Here is a 20,918-nt window from a genome sequence, read left to right as displayed (position 1 = left end):
GAAAGCACCACTCCCTGCTCAATACACAGTGTTTCGGGGAATTCACCCCTCATCAGTTGAGCTTGAGTAGGCTGAGGAAGATTGTGCCTGAAGAGCACCACTTATAGTGCTCTCCAGGCACAAACATCACCAGGGATACAAACTTACAGAGACGCTCCGCTTCCAGCGCGACAAACACCTCGTGAACACCAGATAGCAGCGTGAGTCAGTGTCGCACCTGGACGGTGAGACAGACGTCGAGGACCCTCGGTCATTCGCAACGCTGTCACTTCCGAACCAACTAGTCGCAAGCCCGCGCTGGGCACAACAGTACGAAGTAGTGGTTGCGACTTCGGCGATGATTTGTAAGAAAGGGTTTGCTCCCCACACCGGAGAAAACCCTTTCTTACAAATCATCGCCGAAGTCGCAACCACTACTTCGTAATAAATAATAATAATAATTTAACTGGTTTGAGGGAAAGAGACAAACAATTATTATTATTTTTTTTATGGAGTGCAAGCCTCTTTTACGGGCAAAAATTAACACAATGTATTAAAATGCAATACAACATACACTGGAGAAGAAATCAGGAAAATAAAATATGAGCTCAAAAATGATATAATAATAATAGTAATATTAACTGGTTTTGAGGGAAAGAGACAAACGGGAAAAAGTCTGAAGAAAAAATTGACTGTCACCACCGGGACTCGAACAAGGGACCCTCGCTTGTAGCCAGCGATGCTCTAAAAAAAATAATAATAATAATTAAAAAGCTTACGTGGAGCTAAATAAATAATAATAATAATAATAATTTTCCCGTTTGTCTCTTTCCCTCAAACTAGTGAATAATAATCATGTCCACAAAGGACGAAACAGTTCTGTCCGCAGATTGAGTAATAATCATGTTAAAATTATCTGTGCTTACTCCAACGCATTTTTGGCAAGCGTTACTCTGTACTCATCGAATATGGTGGTGTTTGTGGACATTATAGCTCTTTTTTCAGTGAAAACAGGCAAAAAGTGACCTTTTTCAGTGAAGCATAGCCATGATACATGTTCAGATAATTATGAACTCTAGCTGAGAAATGAATACGCACTCTTCCATTAATGGGTCCACGAAAGGCAAGACAGGAAATAAAGTTCAAAAAACCCACTTTTTACAGCATTGTGTACACCGGTGCAATCTTCACCAACTTACTACTTGTTGCCCCCCCCCCCCCAAACAAAAGCGGCGTGCCAAGGCCCATCGAGCACTCGGAAACTGTGATCGTATGCATGAGCAAACAGATTTTAGCACTTTTTCAGCTAAAAAAGCTCAAAAAGGGCGATATTCACCAAAAAGCGCAGTAAAGGGCGAAAGAAACGGGCTTTTCCAAAAAGGGGCGAAAAGGGCGAAAAAAAGGGCGAGCACCTTTGGGAAAGGGCTACCTGTGATACCAGGGTGGCAGATGCAGCGCCTAACGGCGAGGCCGAGGGTGAGGTGGTAAGTCTCACAACCAATGCCCGACAACTTGGCGACAAGGGGGCTGCTGACCTCGTAGTCGTAGCTGCGTCCATGTTTCCCTCACTCCGAGTAGTGAGTACCCCGTTGACCGTGGGTGTACATATACATGATTGTAATGCCAATGCCGCGTCTTTACATCACACATACATTGCACATGTATGTGTGCATACACTGTACAATGTATGCACTAACTAACTTACTTCCACACTACTCACTAGCATCAAGAATCTAATCTAGGCCTGCTCGTAGAGGATTCAACAGTGAATGCTGCTGTCTGATGGTCGCTGAAATATGTGCAACTCAACTACACAGCCTAGCCTGTCGCTTATGTCATTGATTCCCACGCACTGGTTCTTTGTGGGCGGCTCTAAGTCTTAGTTAGTCTCACAAATACAACCCAAACTAACCGGTACTTGCCCCAGTGAACGTGCACTCAACTAACTTACAAAGCTTAGCCTTTGGGCTTGTCAGCGTGTTGCTAGCATGCTATTATCGTTTGTCTTACTAAGTCTTTGATATTATTCTGTCGTGCGGAAGCTAGCTAGCTGTTCATTGCCTGTAGGCGCATTTGGCAGGTAGTATTCTTTTTCATTTGTCTTGAGCTCATGAGGTTGGTCGGAAAGTAGAGCAATGTGTAGTGAAATGTATTGGCCATTGCAAAGTAAAGTTGTGCATTCTTTTAATGCGATCGGAATACTACGAAGCATATTCCAAGTACTTCGCACACTACTGTCAACTAGGATTGAAAAGGTTGCACTGATTAGGCTTTGTGGCTTGTTGGTTATCTGGCTGACGGGAATTGCCGAAGACAACATTACCGATGCTGGTAACGAAAGGTGTCTATTCGATCCACGTGAAAGTAATATCATGGAGCATTTCAGCAGGGCGGAGAACCCACATAGCTTGGGATATGATCCAATGTCGCCAGCACAGCAAGAGATTGCGCCTGAGATCGAATTGGCAGCGCAATCAGGTATTCATGCTCAACTCCAATCTATAAAATCAAGGTTAGTTTCAGTGTGCAAATCACTCTATATTATAATGGATAGTTGGCGTAATAAGTAGTGGTTGCGATATTTGATAGTTGGCGTCATAATAATTATACATACTGTACTGTAGTCTAGAGCTTTTTCAAGGGCGTGGCGCCGTGTGCGTCGGCAGCGCTTACGTACACAATCCTACACAGTTGCGTGGGCACTGGGCGAGGCGCTCTGATCAGACCGAGGTCTATGAGTGATCTTGTGATCCGACCGCGGGCCAGATCACTCACATGACCGAGGGCCTGATCAGAGCGGCATGCCCGACGCAACTGTGTAGGATTATGGTTCATACAAGCATAACTGCTTGGTTGACGCTGCCGCGGAAATGCGTATAATAATAATAACAAGGCCCACCTCACAAACAACTACTAAGTACTAGTACCAGGTAGTATCCCTGCCTTGCTAGTACATTTTACTACAGTGCTGGCAACTGAAATCCGACCCCTTGCCTGCGCGCCGCGCCGGCAAGGGGGTCGGATTTCAGTTGCAAGCACTGTAATACCTAGTATACTGAACTGTATACATGTAGCGGACTACTAAAACGTGATTTATTGAACACACAAAGCAATTACGATGTAAATGCAAGGAGCGAAAGACATCAGTGACAACTAACTAACTTTCGCACATACATGTACTTCTTTTTCACGCACAGTTCAGGCTTCAGCTTGGCAATGTACACTGCCTCCATGATCCAGCACAGCAAGTGCAAGGTGACATTAATTTTGTTGCGCGCACGCGCATGAATCGTGAAGTGAGAGTGGGTGCACCGCCACCAGTACGGTGCATGCCGGGTGCCATGTTTTAACATGTTTGCAGACTGCACTAGCAAGCTGGTGTCTGAGCACTGGTGACGATGTCAGGTGACGGAGTATCGCTGAGTCCTTCATAATCATATATATGACATTATCGTCATTGTCCGTTGGTCCATTCCTGTGGACCAGTGTGGTAGATGTTGTGTATCGCATTTATGCCGCGGCCCGCTGGCGACTTCTCTGCAGGGCGATGAGTCACACACTGTTCCACTTGCCGATCCTGTACATATCAGCGGCTTGTTACAGAGCGTTGTTGCGGAGACTCACCTTGCTGTGCTGGAGGCAGTGTACATTGCCAAGCTGAAGCCTGAACTGTGCGTGCAAAAGAAGTATGTGCGAAAGTTGTCACTGTTTTTGACATTGTAGTACCATGGTCCCCACTGTTGTCTGATACTGGTAATAATATTATTCATTGTTTCACTGTGTAGTTGACGCCATGGCGCCACTAGGCTAGCCTAGCGCTATCTTTTAAAGTGCTCTGACCGCCAAATACGCTGTTGGCGCCACTAGCGCTATTTTTCAAGTGCTATTTTTGTCAATGCTCTGCGGGCCAAAAGTGCCGGTTATAAGGACTTGCTTAAACTTAACCAAAAGTGCCGGTTATAAGGACTTGCTTAAACTTAATAATAATAATAAGATGAACAGGTCGCATATTGCCCGCATAAAAAATCATACGGGGTCATGCATCTGTCAATGATCGTTAACCAGCGTTGCTTGTTGGTGGCGAGGTTGAGGCATTCCTGAATCGGCACATTCAGAGGTTCGAGGTCTTCTTTGATGTTGTCGACCCATCTCTTGTGGAGTCGTCCACGGGGGCGCTTGATGTCCGAAGTAGTGAGGGCTAGCTGCAGTGCGACTTGATTACTACCTTGTTAATCACCATTGTATTCGACCTGAAGAGTAATGGAATGAAAGGCCTAGTCGAAAACATTATAATTATGGCTTCTGTGCTTCGTTTGCTGATTAGTGTACACTGTAGAACGAACAGGGAAAACCGACCCTGCACTGGTGATGGCCACTTATTTCGGCTTGTTTCAGAGCAGATACCTACTCAACTGATTCCATCCACAGCCAGAGGACGCAATATTTGTTTGTCCTTAGTGCACTCCATTGCTATGCGCATCGAAGGAGCCGCGACACTTAAGGGGGCAGCCTACCCATAAATTTCATATGGCATTCAATTGACCGTAACCTTGGTGTTTCTCAATGGATTTGAGTGAAATTTTGACCACACACTCCTGCCACTATGCTGGCCCTCAGGACATGATTTACAAGTTCTTGCGCCTCATTGACAGGCTTTCCAGGCCGGAAAAACTCAAATTTCCGGCATAGTGCCACGGTGTGCGAGCCACCCAGGAGCCAAACAAATGCATTTACAATTTTTTCACATTTTCGTGCTCATTCTGTTCGTGCGCGGGACTCAAACCTAGAACAAGTCCAGAAGCAGCCATGGGTGATGGGGTAGGGCCCCTCAACGAGGCCCTGGAATCTGTCACAACGGAACGAGTGGGCGTTCTCTCACACACTCCCACAGACCCAAGTCAATTTTTGAATTTTTTTTAGGTTTAGCACGTGCTACGAGGTCGTACCTTTGATACAACATCCAGTGCTGGGACCTCCACAGCGCTGCACACCAAATCCAGGATACCCTCAGAACCCGGCAAAGACTACCACTCACGTTTCACTACTGCCTAGTACTGAACCCTACCTGACTTCTTGACACGACTCAAACTTGCCAAAGTCACTAAATCAACGTCAACTACAATAATCAAGCCACATATCTGCAACGTCACGAGGGTGCTGGCAAAAGTCCTGCTGCACGGCGGCCGCCGTGCAGCCCAAACGTGGCTCAAAAACCTGATTTTTTGGACTTGGAGCAAAATTCTGCACACTTTCACGTGTTTCCATGATACGACAAGTTGCGCACGGTCTGCTCACATTCAAATACAGTGCTGCCAACAAATGACAGAGTGCAACAAAAAAATCTTTCCTTGCAAGGGCACATTTTCGGCCATAACTCTTGAACGGCCGGTCAGATCGGGACACACTTTTCAGAGAATTTGCAGCTATTCATGCTCTTTCAACTGACGTAGCACTCAAAATGAATTTACAAATTCGATTTTTCAGCGAATTTTTGGGTAGTCTGCCACCTTAACAGCGTGACCATCTCCAGCAGCTTCCGTCACCCTTCCTCTATCGTTTTGCCTCGTTCTGTAACTCATTTCGTTAAATCTCCTCTTTTCCGTTGATCAGTTGCTTGGAACAAGCTAGCTGTGAGCCTACGCAGGGACCGATCTTCTGGTAAGTTTCGGTTTCTCGTGAAGGACCATTATTTAAATTCTCCACTGCTGGAATTCCTGATTTTCATATCAAGTGCTCGTCATGTATTCTGTTTCTCCCGGGCGTGTTTTGGCTGTGGTTTTCTTTGAGCAGTGTTTCTGTTAAAAGTATTTTCCCTAGCCCCTTGTCACTTCCCTTTCGTCTCATCCACCCTTCTAGGAAACTCCCCCGATGCGTATCCATTTACTTTTGGAGAACACTTCAAATAAAGTCTAAATGAATATTAAATTTAAAAAATGACGTCCTTCCTAGTACATGCTATACTGTATTCAGCCTCGCAATGAATGATGCAATCCCGATACTGGCTGCTTTGACTTCTGATGTAGCTCTTCTGCTGTAGCATTGCTTTCATCGTCTGCAGCGATGGGCGCCAAAATATCAAAGCCGTGTTTTGGTGGGTACATAAAGTGTCTGTGTGTGTGTCTGTGTGTGTCTGTGTCTGTGTGTGTCTGTGTGTGTGTGTGTCTGTGTCTGTGTGTGTGTGTGTGTGTCTGTGTGTGTGTGTGTGTGTGTGTGTGTGTGTGTGTGTGTGTGTGTGTGTGTGTGTGTGTGTGTGTGTGTGTGTGTGTGTGAGTGTGGTGTGCCCTCCCCTTCATGAGATAGACATGTGTGGTAAGGCAGGAGCGGGGGAGAAGCAGGGCAGCTTGACCGACCATAGGGTCTGGGCTTCATTGCCACAAAAGCGCGCCACTGAAACAAAAGATTACAGAAAAGATGCAGGGGTAAATGTGTGCAAATATAATCCATCCATAAAGAGATGACTCTGGCGGGCTCCTGTATTATTTTGGTGATTTTACCCTACATGGGGCAGTGCCAGGAGATCGAAAATTTGAAAAAAGGTCGAAAAAGGTGCCTCAACTGGAGTTCGAACTGCACTGTGTACTGACGCGGGCGAAGTGAAATGGCCTGAACTTTCATTGTTTTTCTCAATTCAGTATTCTGTACTGTTTCTCCTTCTTCCGTAGGTTTGTGCGCTGTTATAAAAAATAAAACTACAAAAATATACTCCAAATAATGATGGCGTAACTCCTCTGAAGCCTTGTCATGATTTTCATTTCCATCATCCACAGCCGACCATGTCCTTGGATACACGAAATGAAAACCTCTCCAAATCTCTCCAAAACAAACTTCAAATCCTAATAGGGCATGCTCAGGGATATGTGATTTTGTGCAGCCAAGGAGTTGGTGCTGCTGCGCGCGGTAGAAATTAAAATGTACTCAACTTCGCCTTATGCTCCGGGCAATACAGCATAATAGGTGTAATCTGATTTAGCCACCCACACTAGTAAGAAATATTACCTTGGGGCAGAGGTAAATGCAATCATGCTCTAAAAATGTACTCCCCCCCCCCCCTCCCCTGTGCCTCCTACTCCCCACATTATGGTGAACTGAAGTGTCGCTGAAGCTGAGACCTCAGGTTGGCGGGGATGCTCCAGTTTCACCACCACAGTTGCGTCTGCAGCCACCTCTATCATGCAGTACTCTGTTCTCGAGGTTTGTGGTTTCGCGTAAAAAATAAAGAAAAAAAGTTGGATCCCAGGAGGGATACTAGTACCCTGATGCTGTCAATCCTTTTCCCGCACTTTGCCCTCAAACCCTTACTGCTGTGTGGTGAGCCCATAAGTGAAGTCGTATTTTCAAGTCTACCAGCCGGTTGAGGATTTGGTGATAGTCAGACATTAGGCGATTCAATAGCCTCTTCAGTCATCTTTCCAACATTTCTTCTGAATCTCTCAATTGACCAAGCGCTTAAAATCGCAGCAATTGTAGCAGTTTTTCACTCCAAAGGCAGCTCTAGTTTCCGACTGGTCCCATAGCTCAGTTGGGCAGAGAATTGCTGATCACGAGCAAGGTCCCGGGTTCTAGTCCTTGTGGGTCTGGCAATTTTTTTCTCTTTTCAGGTCGTTCATTTCTCCGATTGATCCTTTGAATTTGAAGTTCTCCCAATCTTCTATAATACGTATGGCAGTGTTCTTCTTTCCTGCTTCGTTTGTCTGCTCAACCCTTGTCTAACCTGTATGCAGGTCTCAACGCCTAGGACAGGTGCAATGAGACCCTCTGCTGAGCGACCACCACTAGTATTTACCAGTCCAGTGCTGGCAACTGAAATCCGACCCCCTTGCCGGCGCGCCGCGCCGGCAAGGGGGTCGGATTTCAGTTGCCAGCGCTGTACTCTGCAGTACTAGTACTACCCGCTTTATGCATTTGTATTTGTATCTATGTCATTATCTCATGGCACATCATGATGACGGCCAGTAAAACTGAGACAAGGGTGAAAGCCAACCACAGCAGTAAAACAGATACATGTAACAGAATACAAATAAAAGGCAAAGGAGGAGACAAACCAGCAGCATGTCATGCAAATACATGAAACCAATAATTGAGCAGAGATTTTAGCAACATGTGCCCAATGACTTACCATGTTTTGCTTCAGGAAGGGAACTGTGAGAAGCACAAGACAAGCAGAAGATATTGCAAACAGTCTTCCTGAAGAACACGCCATATCACCATGCCATGGCCAAGGTGTTGTGGAAGCAGATGGAGCCAAGTACACTGCAGAATCAGACACCACTCGAACACGGCAGCGTATACCATGGCAACGTCGAATATCCCCCAGTGGAGGAGCGAACGCACCATCACGGACGTGTGGCCTTACTCTACACTCCTGTTCAGCAATAAGTGCAGTGAGAGACGCACCAGGGACATCTTCAACTAGGGGAACACATTCTACTGCATCACTTCAACAAAAACGTTCTCCCAGATATGGGGGACAACTGGGAGGAGAGGCAGCACTAATGGCTTCACGATCATCACATGAAGAACCAGCACCCAGCAGCACCCAGTGCCCAACCACGCCTAACCACCAAGAGCTATCGTCTCAGCTTTCGTCACTTCCAACTAGGTGGGACGGCTCTCAGCTTGATCCGTGCACTAAGAGGCTGGTGTATGCTGATAGGGAAAACCCTGACAGCATACGAGCATCGGACATGAAAGAGTCTAGTTTAAATGACCAACCAATACTACCATCATCCTACCGTGACATGAAACGAGAGAAAATGTTCTACGTAGTCCAGCCATCATCTAACACTATCCCATCTTACATCGCAAGAAGCAAAGCCACATTTCATTCCCTTAAGCCAACACATACACCTTATCACATGTTACAAGGCTCCGGAAAACCTAAAATCTGGCGATTATCACCCACCACACAAGGTACGAACACATCTTTACTAGTTCTGCCAGAATGTACGCCATCCCCAACGAGTGAGGCAGCGAGACCGATTCACAAGACACCCTCTTCAATGTTAATGCGACTCCCGGAAAGACCCATGCAAGCCACTGAACACAGTGCGCCTGGATCGCTCCCTAAACGAAAATGGAGTAGATATGAGACCAAGGAAGAGAGTCCAATGCCTGAAATCGAATATGTATCAGGTGCACCTATTCCAGAGCAATGGTTCACGCTACCAAAATTCCTTCCCCCAAAGCGGTGTTCAAAGCCCTATACACTCATCTTGGATTTGGACAACACGCTTGTATACTGCTCGCCAAGCCTGTTGCCGGGAAGACCCTACGGGGTCAGCATACGTCTGGGTCCGGAGAAGAAGCAAGTCGTGTATTTCCGTCCATTCTGCATAGCATTCCTGAGACGGATGTCCCGTCACTACGAGCTTGTGGTGTATACGGCGGCAACAAGAGGTTATGCTGACCAGATTGTGACTCACTTCAACAGCGAAGGAGGAGTGAACATCTTGCATATCCTGGATCGAAATCATTGTGTTAACGGCACTGTCAAGTGTCTTGCTCGAGTTGGACGTGACATGCAAAGGACAGTATTCATTGACGACATGCCCAAGCAAGTCGCCTACAACTGGCAGAATGCTATCGCAGTGTCCCCCTGGACAGGTGACAGCGAAGATACCGAATTAGTGAGTCTAGCTGAGGTGTTGCTGACTCTGGTTATGGACTCCCCCAATGACGTCCGGCCACAGTTAAGAATTGGATCACCTCTATTCGACATCAATGACCGAAAGCTGAGGTTTTACAGATGGAAAAGCAATCAGCCGGATTGCGAGGACGGAGGTGGATGAGTATCCAGGGCTACTGGACAGGTGAATGCTCGCTAACCACTATGCCCCCGGCGCAATGCTGCAAAGCCTGTCTGTCCGGCGCATGGTAGCCTTGGTCAATTTCGTTGCTAAAAATTATTCCTTTTTCTGATATTCCTTTTTATTATTTTTAATAGTTTTCTACCTCCACTGAGGAGCCCGTATTGAGCGACATAGTGTCTGGAGGAAATGCAAAATCTATCCAACAACGAATTTCCTCGCTATGGAGAGCATGGGTTTTTGAATGTGGGCCAAGACAGCACAGTGTGGAGTGGTGCAGTGTTTCATTTTCCTGTCTTTATAATACTCTGCCCCTCCCCATCCTGTTGATCTACTGTTCCCCACTATTTTATCCTCTGAAGTGTCCCGGGGCCTGAAGTGTTTTCGATGCCCTTACTTTGGCCTTACAGTCCATTCATCGGAAACTGGCCCGCTGGCTTTTGAAAGTCGGATTTGGGCCGAATTGAGGATCAAAAACCCACTTTAAATCTCAAAAATCTGGGTTTTGGATCTGCTTCACCATACATTTTGCCATGGCATACCTGTCCTATTTTTATAAAACCTGGCTGAATTTCTATTTCCCTGTTCTTGGACTTTTCTGGCCTCAAATGTGGCAAGGAGTAATTGCACGGCTCACACAATGCAGGGTGTCCTGTTGCTCTCACAATATCTACAACTATGTGAGAGAGACACCAAGAAGTTAGGGTGCCAGTTTCCAATGAATGGACTGTAGGTCATTGCACACACTTCAGTTTCACCACCACTGCACCAGAGCTGCGACTGCAGCCTCCCTCTATCATGGAGTAGTGTGTTGTGCATGCAGGCTTGTGGGTTCTCGTACAAAAAATGTACAGTTTACCATGCCAAAGGAGTATTTTACGTGTACGTGTACAGTACTCCACAGATACGTACGTGTACAGTACTCCACACATACGTACGTGTATACAGTACTCCACACATACGTACGTGTACAGTACTCCACACATACGTACGTGTATACAGTACTCCACACATACGTACGTGTACAGTACTCCACACATACATGTACGTGTACAGTACTCCACGCATACGTACGTACGTGTACGTGTACAGTACTCCACACATACAATGTACGTGTACAGTACTCCACACGTACGTGTACAGTACTCCACACATACGTACGTACGTGTACATGTACGTGTACAGTACTCCACACATACAATGTACGTGTACAGTACTCCACACGTACGTGTACAGTACTCCACACATACGTACGTGTACAGTACTCCACACATACGTGTACGTGTACAGTACTCCACACATACGTACGTGTACAGTACTCCACACATACGTACGTGTACACTACTCCACACATACAATGTACGTGTACAGTACTACACACATACGTACGTGTACACTACTCCACACATACAATGTACGTGTACAGTACTCCACACATACGTGTACAGTACTCCACAGATACACTGTACGTGTACATGACGATGATGATTGTAAAATTAATGCTGAATTTTGGATGTATTTTTTCTTTTCTATTTTAGTAATGGATACACCTGGTACCTGGTTCATGGAGTGTGGTCATGGCACAACTGCTCTTTCATTACTGCACTAACTGTCTTGACCAACAGTTCTTTTTGCCAGTAGTAAATTCTATCCAATCATGAATACTCTAAAGTTGAGGGAATGGACAAACCTGACTGGTGTGCTATATCCGGGGTACGCTATATTCTAGGCGCGTTGTATATCAGGGTACGATATCTGGGCATGGGGTACTACATGTATCTACTACACTGTTTCACTCTGCACTCTGCAGGTTGAAGCACAACTCAAGTCAAGGTACTTCTAGAGGTTACATCATCCATTACATCATCCATTACATCATCTTTCTAGTAGATGTAGATGCTTCGACGAAGTAACTATTAGTATTACTTTAATTGTAACTATTACTTGTGGGCCTTGTAATTATTTTGCACAGCGCTGTACTAGCACCTGTTAGTGTTACTGTTAGTGTTACTCACGCTGCATACACAGTGCCCGTCACGACGTCAGTGGGTGAGATGAATCATCGCCATGAATCATTCGAATAGCCGATCTACCGCTACGTGCAACACATAGCAAAGAAAAGCACAGTACAAAGAGTAACGGAACCGCCGGCGATACATTTCTACTACTAGTACTACAGTCCAAGACCTAGTACTTAGTCTTAGTACATGTAATAGTAGTACGTACAGAGTATACATTACAATAGATAGTAGATACATAACATTATACATTCCTAGTACACGTACGTACAAGTACAATACAACAACACAACATAGGACACAGATAAAGACAGTGTCAAATACTTGAAATAGGACATACGTGTACGTACATCGTACATTGTACATTGTACATTCCTTTCCAAGAACATGTGAAAATACAACGTGATGCATTCCTAGCAGTAGCACATTATTATTTGAAGTAATCCATTCCTAGTATACACACTCGATCATACACAACGATCCCCCCCCCCCCCTCCTCTCCCGGTAAGCGGTAGCCTTCGGGTAACCCTGAAATAACGATTAATAATGGTTTGAGGGAAATAACTACATAATTGTAAGTGACTCTCTACTGGCTTGGCGACCTCGGTAAGAGGGGGTAACCTTCTCTTGGCAACCAGCTTTTGGGGAGTGCTTGAAATAATAAATGAATACAACTCTCACGCTTTCTGTGAGTCCACACAGCTGTCGGGTGGGACGCAGCCATCATTGTAACGCAAACACTGCACACGCAAAAACCAGAACGCGTGCAGCTAAAGACTGATTATTATTATCAAAGTACCTACCTCAATGATGATGATACGTGCGCCATTCGTCGCACATCCGTGATAGTCGATACGTAGGCGCTAGGCCCCCCTTAAGTCCGTTGCCAGCAGAGCGTTATTGTACTTGTGGCTCTTTGCTCTCCGTGGCCTTCGGGCGATATGACGTACTGCACATGCTATGCGCAAGGCCACCGGTCGATGCCACACCCTGTCTAGCACAACATTTTGATATGAAGGCTTTCCCTAGACAGTAGGCTGCCGCCGTCACACTAATGCCAGGAGGCTAGACTCAGTCTAGACGAGTGTAAGTGCTATAACAGTTACTGACTAGACTACAGGAGTTCGAACTACGCCTCAGCGACAGCCTACCGTCTAGGAAAGCCTTCAATTCAAAATGTTGTGCTAGACAGGGTCTGGCATCGACTAGTGGCCTTGCATATAGCATGTGAAGTACGCATCTCCTTATTGGATAGACACGTATAAGGTTGGCAGCTATCGTAATAAAGCGACTGTAGTGATCAACTAACGTTACTTCTCAAATTCATTTTCATTTGCCATAACTACAATTTGGGTATACACAGTAGAGACAATTGGGTGAACTCACCCATTCCACCAAGCTCTGATGCAAATTTCCGAACCATTCCATTATATACAACGTTTCGGCCAATGGCCTTCTTCAGGTAGTCAATGATGTCCTTAATTAAGGCTGCAAACGGGCGGTTTAAATATGTGCCTGTTGCGCCCGAAGTGCGCGATCTATTCTGCTGACGGGAAGGCGGAAAAAAATCCAAAAAAGCCAGGTGTAAAGCTGGCCTGCATTGATGTCAATGATGATGTTGCGTTAGACCGTAGCACAGTACGAGTCAAGCGCAAGGCTGAAGAAGGCCATTGGCCGAAACGTTGTATATGATGGAATGGCTCGGAAATTTGCAGAGTATTGTGGAATGGGTGAGTTCACCCAATTGTATCTACTATGAAACTGTAGGAAGCCTCCAAACATCTTCTCAGTATGTATACACAGTTACCGCGTATACAGTAAGATCGGGCGCCGAAGAACACCTCGCCGAAGAACACCCAGGCTGGAAAACCGGCAAAATTTAAGAACAGTCCAGGCTAGAATTATCAGATTTAAGAACACTTTTAAAATTGTATACATTGTACATGTATGGGAGGTGAGTACATGTCATGTACACGTGTAAACAGTAACTGTTTCATGTACAGTCATTCCTATTTACGACACCCACTAGTTTAGAAGTACTACATTGCACTACATACATGTACATGTACATGTACATGACAAACGTCATGACGTCACTCGACTCGCCGCGCGCGTGGGAATAAGAACGGTCTGGCTAGAATCAAAAATTTAAGAACTTTTCTAGGCTGCGCTCGAGCCCCTGCGTTCTTCGGCGCCCGATCTTACTGTAGTGATAATCGTCCATAGTATAGCGATATATCGCCTACAGTGATCAAATTCAACTTTCAAAAGGCCTCTACTGCATCATTGCATCAAGTGAAATCAAGTGGTGTCAGAGGCGAGCAGGAAGTAACCTACCGGTAGTTACTGCTTTGTGAAACATTTGCCCAGTGTTGTTTCGTGAGGTCTACTTGTAGTTGTCCAAAATGCCTCCATTGTGAAGGTATGCTGACATTGCTGATATTGTGAGTCAGGAGCGTTGGTTGCACGGGCATGACAGGGCGCGTTTCTCACAGTACGAGTAGATCCCCCACGCACACACTACATTGTCACACATACTGACATAGCACAACTCAACCATTCGCTGCCCTGAAGTACTGTTAAGTGTTATTGAGCACTCCTGCTCGTTTGGTCTCCCGAATCCAAAATTAATAAATTCAATCAATCAATCATCTACATGTACACAGGACGTACGCTGCAAACAACTATGCAGTGTGTATGTGTACTGCGCGGTGAGTATTTTGATACCCCACTCGCATGCACTATGATGCACTACAATGTCATGCAGTATCGGTCATACTGTAGTAATAATCGCTCGATAATAATAGATATGCCCAAAATCAAACACCAACGCGTTCTATTTATAGGCGATACTGACTGTTCGTGAACTTGCACGGTACCGCGGTACGATTACTGAAGTACAGGGACTCGCATGCAGATTACTCGTACGAGTACAATCATGTACTGTAGTCGAGTAATTGTAGGAGCAGAGAACAGTCGAGCGCTAGCGCGGAGTCAGTGTCTGTACGGATGACTAGTCTCCTACGCAATTCTCCAGCCAAGTGTCCTGGGTATGCCTATCTCACGTACATGTACATCACTACAGTCATGAGGATTGTACATTGTACATGACTGTCTTCCTTGATTGGTCGATATCACCGCTATCCCTGACGCCATGTACATGTACTGCAGCAACCTACATGTACACGAATCATGCATACAATAATAATGCGTCCTGCTAGGCATATCAGGCGCCTCTCTGACACCGTGTACCACTGCCAGTCTTTTGGTTTATTCCCGAGCAAAATGCTAAGATGCCAGGCTCTTCTCAGTTCTACTAGTTTTATCGCGTTTTGAATGAACCGTTTTGGGGCCAAGGGTAGTTCTGGCGCCAAAAAGATCATTTAAAGTTAAATAGATTCGTTTCGCCAAGACAGCAAGTAACGTGAGTTAGCGAGTTCCTTGTTAGCCACGCCACCATTTCATGCTAGCCCCGCAGTGTTGTAAGATGATGCTTACTAACTCCTTACACCAAGCACCTCAGCCGAGAAGAATCGAGATTGATTTCAATATCACTGCAGTGTACTTACTGCCTTGTACGGAATAGTTTGGTGCAGAACATCAAACTTGCTCCAGTGGCGGAGGAGTACGACTCTTACCTGAGCCTGAGGTAAGTCCTCAGAATTGAACACCAAGTGTCAGAACAGAACACCAAGGACAATCAAGGCTTTTTTGCGTTTTCTGCGACTTGACGTTTCATGCTCTCGCAATCATCAGGCAACATGTCTAGAATAGTCGAGACATTCTACCTACACTAGGCCTAGGGGTACGTGACTCGCACGTACATTGTACATGTATGATGTACGTGATGTGATACTGCATTCCCCAGCACCCAGGGCTTGAATTCACGTGTTACAGAATTGTTGCCATATTTTTTTACCAGACGGCAACGAAAACTATTACTAGCACAGTATTACATTGAGATCGAAACTAAGTAGCTCTTGCCTTGACTACATCGGTAGAAGAGGAGAGGGGGGGGGGGGGGGGGGGTAGGTTGACCTTCTCTTCGCATAGCGAACTTCAATTTCCAAGTCAACTTGAAAGTAATAATTTCATCATTTGAGGGAATACACGTTGGATTGAAGACTATAAATTAGTCTAATTATCCCTGCCGTTGTGCATGTTGCTATTGCAGTATTGGCCGTTGTCAGTTCAGGTGCTGCGTTCCTTCCGCAAAGTGTCGCCTTTGACCGGAGATTCTTGATACATAGGCATTGCACTGTACTTGTCCCCCGAGCTGTGTGGTAGGATGGCTCAAGTTCGCTCTTGGCGGCTCCTCGCGCAACGAGAGGCTATTCTTACATTTTCGATGAAACTAACCTGGGGCTTACGCGACTAACATGGGGCTTACGCGACTAACATGGGTCTTACTCGGCTAACCTGGGGCTTACGCGACTCCCCAGGGCCGTAAAGGGTTTTCTCAACATAGTTCGCCTGTGCATGACATTGTGTTTCTCGGTGTTGTTTTGTTTTGTGCTTTGGCTAGGCCATCATCGTTTGTCGGAGGTTGTATACACACTGCTCAGATGCGTCACAAAGCGCCGTATCACGCTTGGATTAGCGGCATATTGCTGGAACACGTGCACAGTTCCTGGGGTACTCTGTCGTCTGTTCTGCATGGCCATGCAGAAGTCCACGATCACCGATCCAAGAGCTAGTTACGGAGCAGAGGCATGGGAAAGAGAGACCTACAGCAATGTCTACAGTGTCCCAGGTCCTCCGTTCCCTGGCTGGTTGCATCGACAGCCTGCCGTCTTACCGCCACGGACAGCTAGAGCGCCACAGTACACGCTAGTCTTGGACATTGACGGCACGATGACCTACACGTCTCGTTGCGGCCAAGATCGCGATGACGTGGGGAGGTTAAAGGACAGAGCTGGCAAATGTCTCTATGTGTATGACCGACCGTTTCTAAAGGAGTTCCTGAAGCGCGTGGCGCGCAAGTACGAACTCATTGTGTACACAGCTGCAGCTCAAAGCTATGCAGAGGGAATCCTAACTCATCTGAACCTACAACAAGACGAGCCTGTTTTCAACCTCAAGTCGATACTGCACAGAGATCATTGTCTCCTGAAAGGTGGCTACAAAATCAAATGTCTAGCCAAAGTGGGAAGAGACATGAGCAAGACGATCTTCCTGGAAGACAATCAGCGGAACGCTGCCTACAACTGGCCAAATGTCATCTACGTCAATGAGTGGTCAGGAGCGCCAGATGACAATACACTCGAGCCACTCTTACCATTCTTGGAGGCCATAGTGGATTTCCAACACAATGATGTCCGCCCAGTAATTCAGCATTACGGGCCAATTAGCACAGTGTATCGACTCAAAGAGGATGGCTACTGGGACCACTGAACCAGATCGCTCACGATCACGACTGAGTACATTCTCGACGAGCTCTGCGAATCGTGGTGTTTTCATGTCCGGATTAGTTTGAGAAGGCAATCACCACCACAACTTTACAAGGAGCATGTTGGTCTGGTTCATCCTTCAGAGTCTCCAAGGACACCTATTCCTAGCGCCAGTGGCAGAGCATACCATACGGTTACCCCCCCCCCCCCCCCCGGATAGGAGAGCCCATGTGCACATCACGTGATACGTATTTCGAATACGAAGTATTCCAGTGTCCTCACTGCCCCTCACACTGTTACAGCTATCAATGAACCCTAAAAACCACTGTCTTGGTGTGAATACCTGTATCTACAGCACGCTGCAAGTTTCGATTTGGTATTAGATAAGCCTTGTTTGTTCAAATATGTTGTTGGTTTGAGACCCCAACGATCGAATTCGATCGTTTGGTATACAGTGACACTAAAATATTTATATCTCTGGTGTTCCTTCACCGATTTTCGTAAACAAAGTATCTGCGTTTCGAAAAGACCCTTGGCTATCACGTCAAAGTTATCCGAAGTCTCTAGGAGTTACGATGCCGCCGCGGTGAGACTCGAAGTCGGAGACAAACTGGAAAATGCACTCAGATCGAAAAATTCAAATTTTCACGCTGCACTTGGCAGGAGATTTCCCCGGAATGGTACGTCATACTCAAGCACCGCACACCAAAATTTGCGCTTGAAACGAGCTTTCCGCTGTAGTTTGTTTGAAGTCGATGTGATGAAGGAGAATGGAATGGCGGCTGTTTGAACTTTGTTGAAGCTGTTCGCGCACGGCTGCTGTTTTGGGCGGCATTACAGGCCACACAAAGCAGAGGCTGTGCAGGTAGTTGGCTTGAGTGTAGTACTAGTCTCTTCGTCTTGGAAATAACTTTCCAACGGTGGTTAGTTTGTACAAATCGGTGAATGTTTCATAGAGATACGAGCGAAAGTGCATGTTATTTGAAGGTGCGTAAATTGTCGTACTTTGAGTGGGGTCTCAAAGGGTTAAACTTCTCGTACCATCAGTTTTGTAGAAATCTAAGACAACTCCCCTAGAATAGAGAGGGTCATAAACCGGTCTAACACCCATACGTTTCAGGTGGTCGCAACCGATCGGGGCTCTACCAACCGTGGATAGTTGTGGAAAGGTGTCCTCCACCTTGTTTCATGCTGTCAACCAACAACAAGTTTCGATTATTTTGTAAACAACCACATTGAGTGGAATACAACCGCATGTAACAATATATTTGATACTGTTCAACCATTATGATTGTGTACTCTCCGGTTTTGAATGTTCTTTTTCAAAAGTATATCAACTTGTATGCGTGTGCCCAATGCTGCAGAGAGAGATAGCGTCTTCTGCTAATGATATATTATCGTACTACATGTGCATAATGCACATTCTCTCCCCACTTCAAGTCATGTTATGATGTGGTTGCGTGAGGGTCATACCTTTCCAAGTAATACATCCTTGCATCTTTTTCGCGCGAAGTAGCAGGTAGATTCTTGCCAGCTTGATTGGGTGCACAGCGAACACATCGCTTGTCGAGGACAGTGAGCTGGTGCCGCTGCTGAGCCGTGAGTGCAGGAAAGAACGCATTTGATCCGTAAAGCATGTCAGGAAGTGTAATGGCAGAATAGAAGAGGAGCGACTGGCGTTCAGATAACGACGGGCGGATGGTTCTCAGGGTGGTTAGCTTCTGGGAAGTTTTATGTACTATGCTGAAGACCTGCGCGTGCCTCCGACGACAGGAATCGGTCTGTAGGCCCAGAAAGCGAGCAGTGGTGGTCTGGGTGAGAGGCGTCCCGTTGCAGTTAACGTTGAGTTCCAGGGTACTACGGCGTGATGTCTCAATGGTTAAGACCTGCGTCTTGTCGGGGTTTAAAACCAGGCCTTTCCCGTGTAGGTAGTCAGCCAAGTTTGACACAGCAACTGACAAGACTTGATTTAGGGTTGCTACGGATCTGCTTGCGGTGTCGAGAAGGATGTCACCCGCAAACAGCTGGGAGTGTGCTGGGCTGGTGACGCTATGGACGTCCATGGTATAATTATAGTGAAAACAGCAAAGTACCGAGCACATTACCCTGGGGGACTCAACACTCGCATGCAGTTAGGCCCGAGCACTGCCCACTCGCCAGAACTACTCTCTAGCTCTGTCGACGATCCGTGAAGTAGCTCGCACACCAACGCAATCCAGTCTAAGATACACCCAAAGCAAACAAATCTTGGATCATGAGACAAATATCAGGAGACAAAATCTTCAGAGATTTTGCAGCTATTCATGCTCTTTCAACTGATGTAGCACTCGGTATGAATTTACAATTTCGATATATCGCGGTTGAGACATTAGTAGTGCACTGGTGATCCGTGAGTAAAATCGCTGCAAATCGCTAAACCGAGAGAGCTTGGAAGCTCAGGGCCCTACGCCATGCTTTTTTGCCTTGATGACCTACATGTAGACCAAAAAAAGCATAGGGATGTTATAAATTCTTATAAATTTCTACTTTTTTTAAGACATAACCTGGGATTCGAACCCGCACTATCGCCCTGCATGCATCCCCCGATACACTTCGCATACATACATACTAATTCTTCCAAGTTGCTTCACGTTATGATCTTTCATTTGAAAGCCCTATTTGAATATGCATTGTGGCCAGCCGTCTTTGATGGTCCGGTACGGTGCGGGACAGGTACGGTCGAGGTAATACGACACCGTCTACCGCATTGATGACATAGGCAAAAAAAGCACAGGGATGTTATAAATTTTTCAATTCTCCTTTTTTTCAGGCATAACCTGGGATTCGAACCCGCACTATCGCCCTACATGCATTCCTTCATACACTTCGCATTCATACTCATTCTTCCAAGTTGCTTCACGTTATGATCTTGCGTTTGAAAGCCCTATTTGAATATTCCGGCCAGCTGCATGTGGCCAGCTAGCTGTGTTTGATGGTACGGTACGGGACAGATACGGGATAGCGCCAGGCGTGACACAAACAAACAAACACCAAATTAAAGCTGTGTGGACCCTGGCTAGCGCCAGACGTTACTGAAGTAACGGCTTCTGCATAGCTACGGGAATAAAACGTCGCTAACCGGTTGACAATGGGAAAACACTAAAATTAATAGTCGCTAAAATTACCCGCTCTAAAGTACAGTACGTATCGACTATAAGGTTGGCGGCTATAGTAATATACCGGATATAGTGATCAATTTCTCAAATTCATTTTCATTTGCCATAACTAAGTTTACACAGTTATCGCGTATAGTAATAATCGTCTATAGTAATACATGCATCTCGCCTATAGTGATCAAATTCTGACTTCAAAAGACGCTTATTACACTATGTTTGCATCGGTTATAGTGATTGATGTAAAATCAAGCGATGTCATAGGAGAACAGGGTGTTACTTCTTCGTGAAGAACTTGTCCAGTGAGTGTTGTTTGGTGAGTTTTGCTTGTACAAATTGCCAAAATATGCCTCCATCATGAGGAAATCCTGATTTTGTGTGTCAGGAGCTACAGCCAGCTACATGACATTGTACATGTATGTAGTGCGTATGTGCACGGCGCGCTGAGTCATTTGACACCCCACTCGCATACATTGCATGCAGTATCGGTCATAGTAATAATTATATCGCTTATAGTGATAAAATGCTCAAAAATCAAACACCAACGCTATAGGCGATACTGACTGTATCCAT

General features: G+C 45.9%; 1 protein-coding gene and 1 long non-coding RNA gene across 3 annotated transcripts; both read left to right on the top strand.

The window, feature by feature from the left end:
* The first annotated feature begins 1,930 nt into the window (after window positions 1-1,930).
* LOC135811480 (uncharacterized) lies at window positions 1,931-10,181 on the top strand. Of its 2 annotated transcripts, XM_065324720.1 has the most exons (3): window positions 1,931-2,491; window positions 5,590-5,637; window positions 8,111-10,181. In XM_065324720.1, the coding sequence occupies exons 1-3, from the start codon at window positions 2,115-2,117 to the stop codon at window positions 9,765-9,767; spliced, it is 2,082 nt and encodes a 693-aa protein (XP_065180792.1). In that variant the 5' UTR covers window positions 1,931-2,114; the 3' UTR covers window positions 9,768-10,181. The 2 variants fall into 2 exon arrangements, with proteins under 2 accessions (XP_065180792.1, XP_065180793.1); XM_065324721.1 differs by lacking the exon at window positions 5,590-5,637 and having other exon boundaries at window positions 1,934-2,491.
* Window positions 10,182-15,035: 4,854 nt separating this feature from the next.
* On the top strand, window positions 15,036-17,665 carry LOC135812478 (uncharacterized). Its single transcript, XR_010552814.1, has 2 exons — window positions 15,036-15,452; window positions 16,329-17,665. It is a non-coding gene; the product is annotated as an uncharacterized LOC135812478 (long non-coding RNA).
* Window positions 17,666-20,918: the final 3,253 nt, after the last annotated feature.

Source organism: Sycon ciliatum, chromosome 3 (assembly GCF_964019385.1).
Source record: "Sycon ciliatum chromosome 3, ocSycCili1.1, whole genome shotgun sequence".
NCBI classification, from domain to species: domain Eukaryota; kingdom Metazoa; phylum Porifera; class Calcarea; order Leucosolenida; family Sycettidae; genus Sycon; species Sycon ciliatum.
This window is presented reverse-complemented; position numbering and strand designations above follow the sequence as displayed.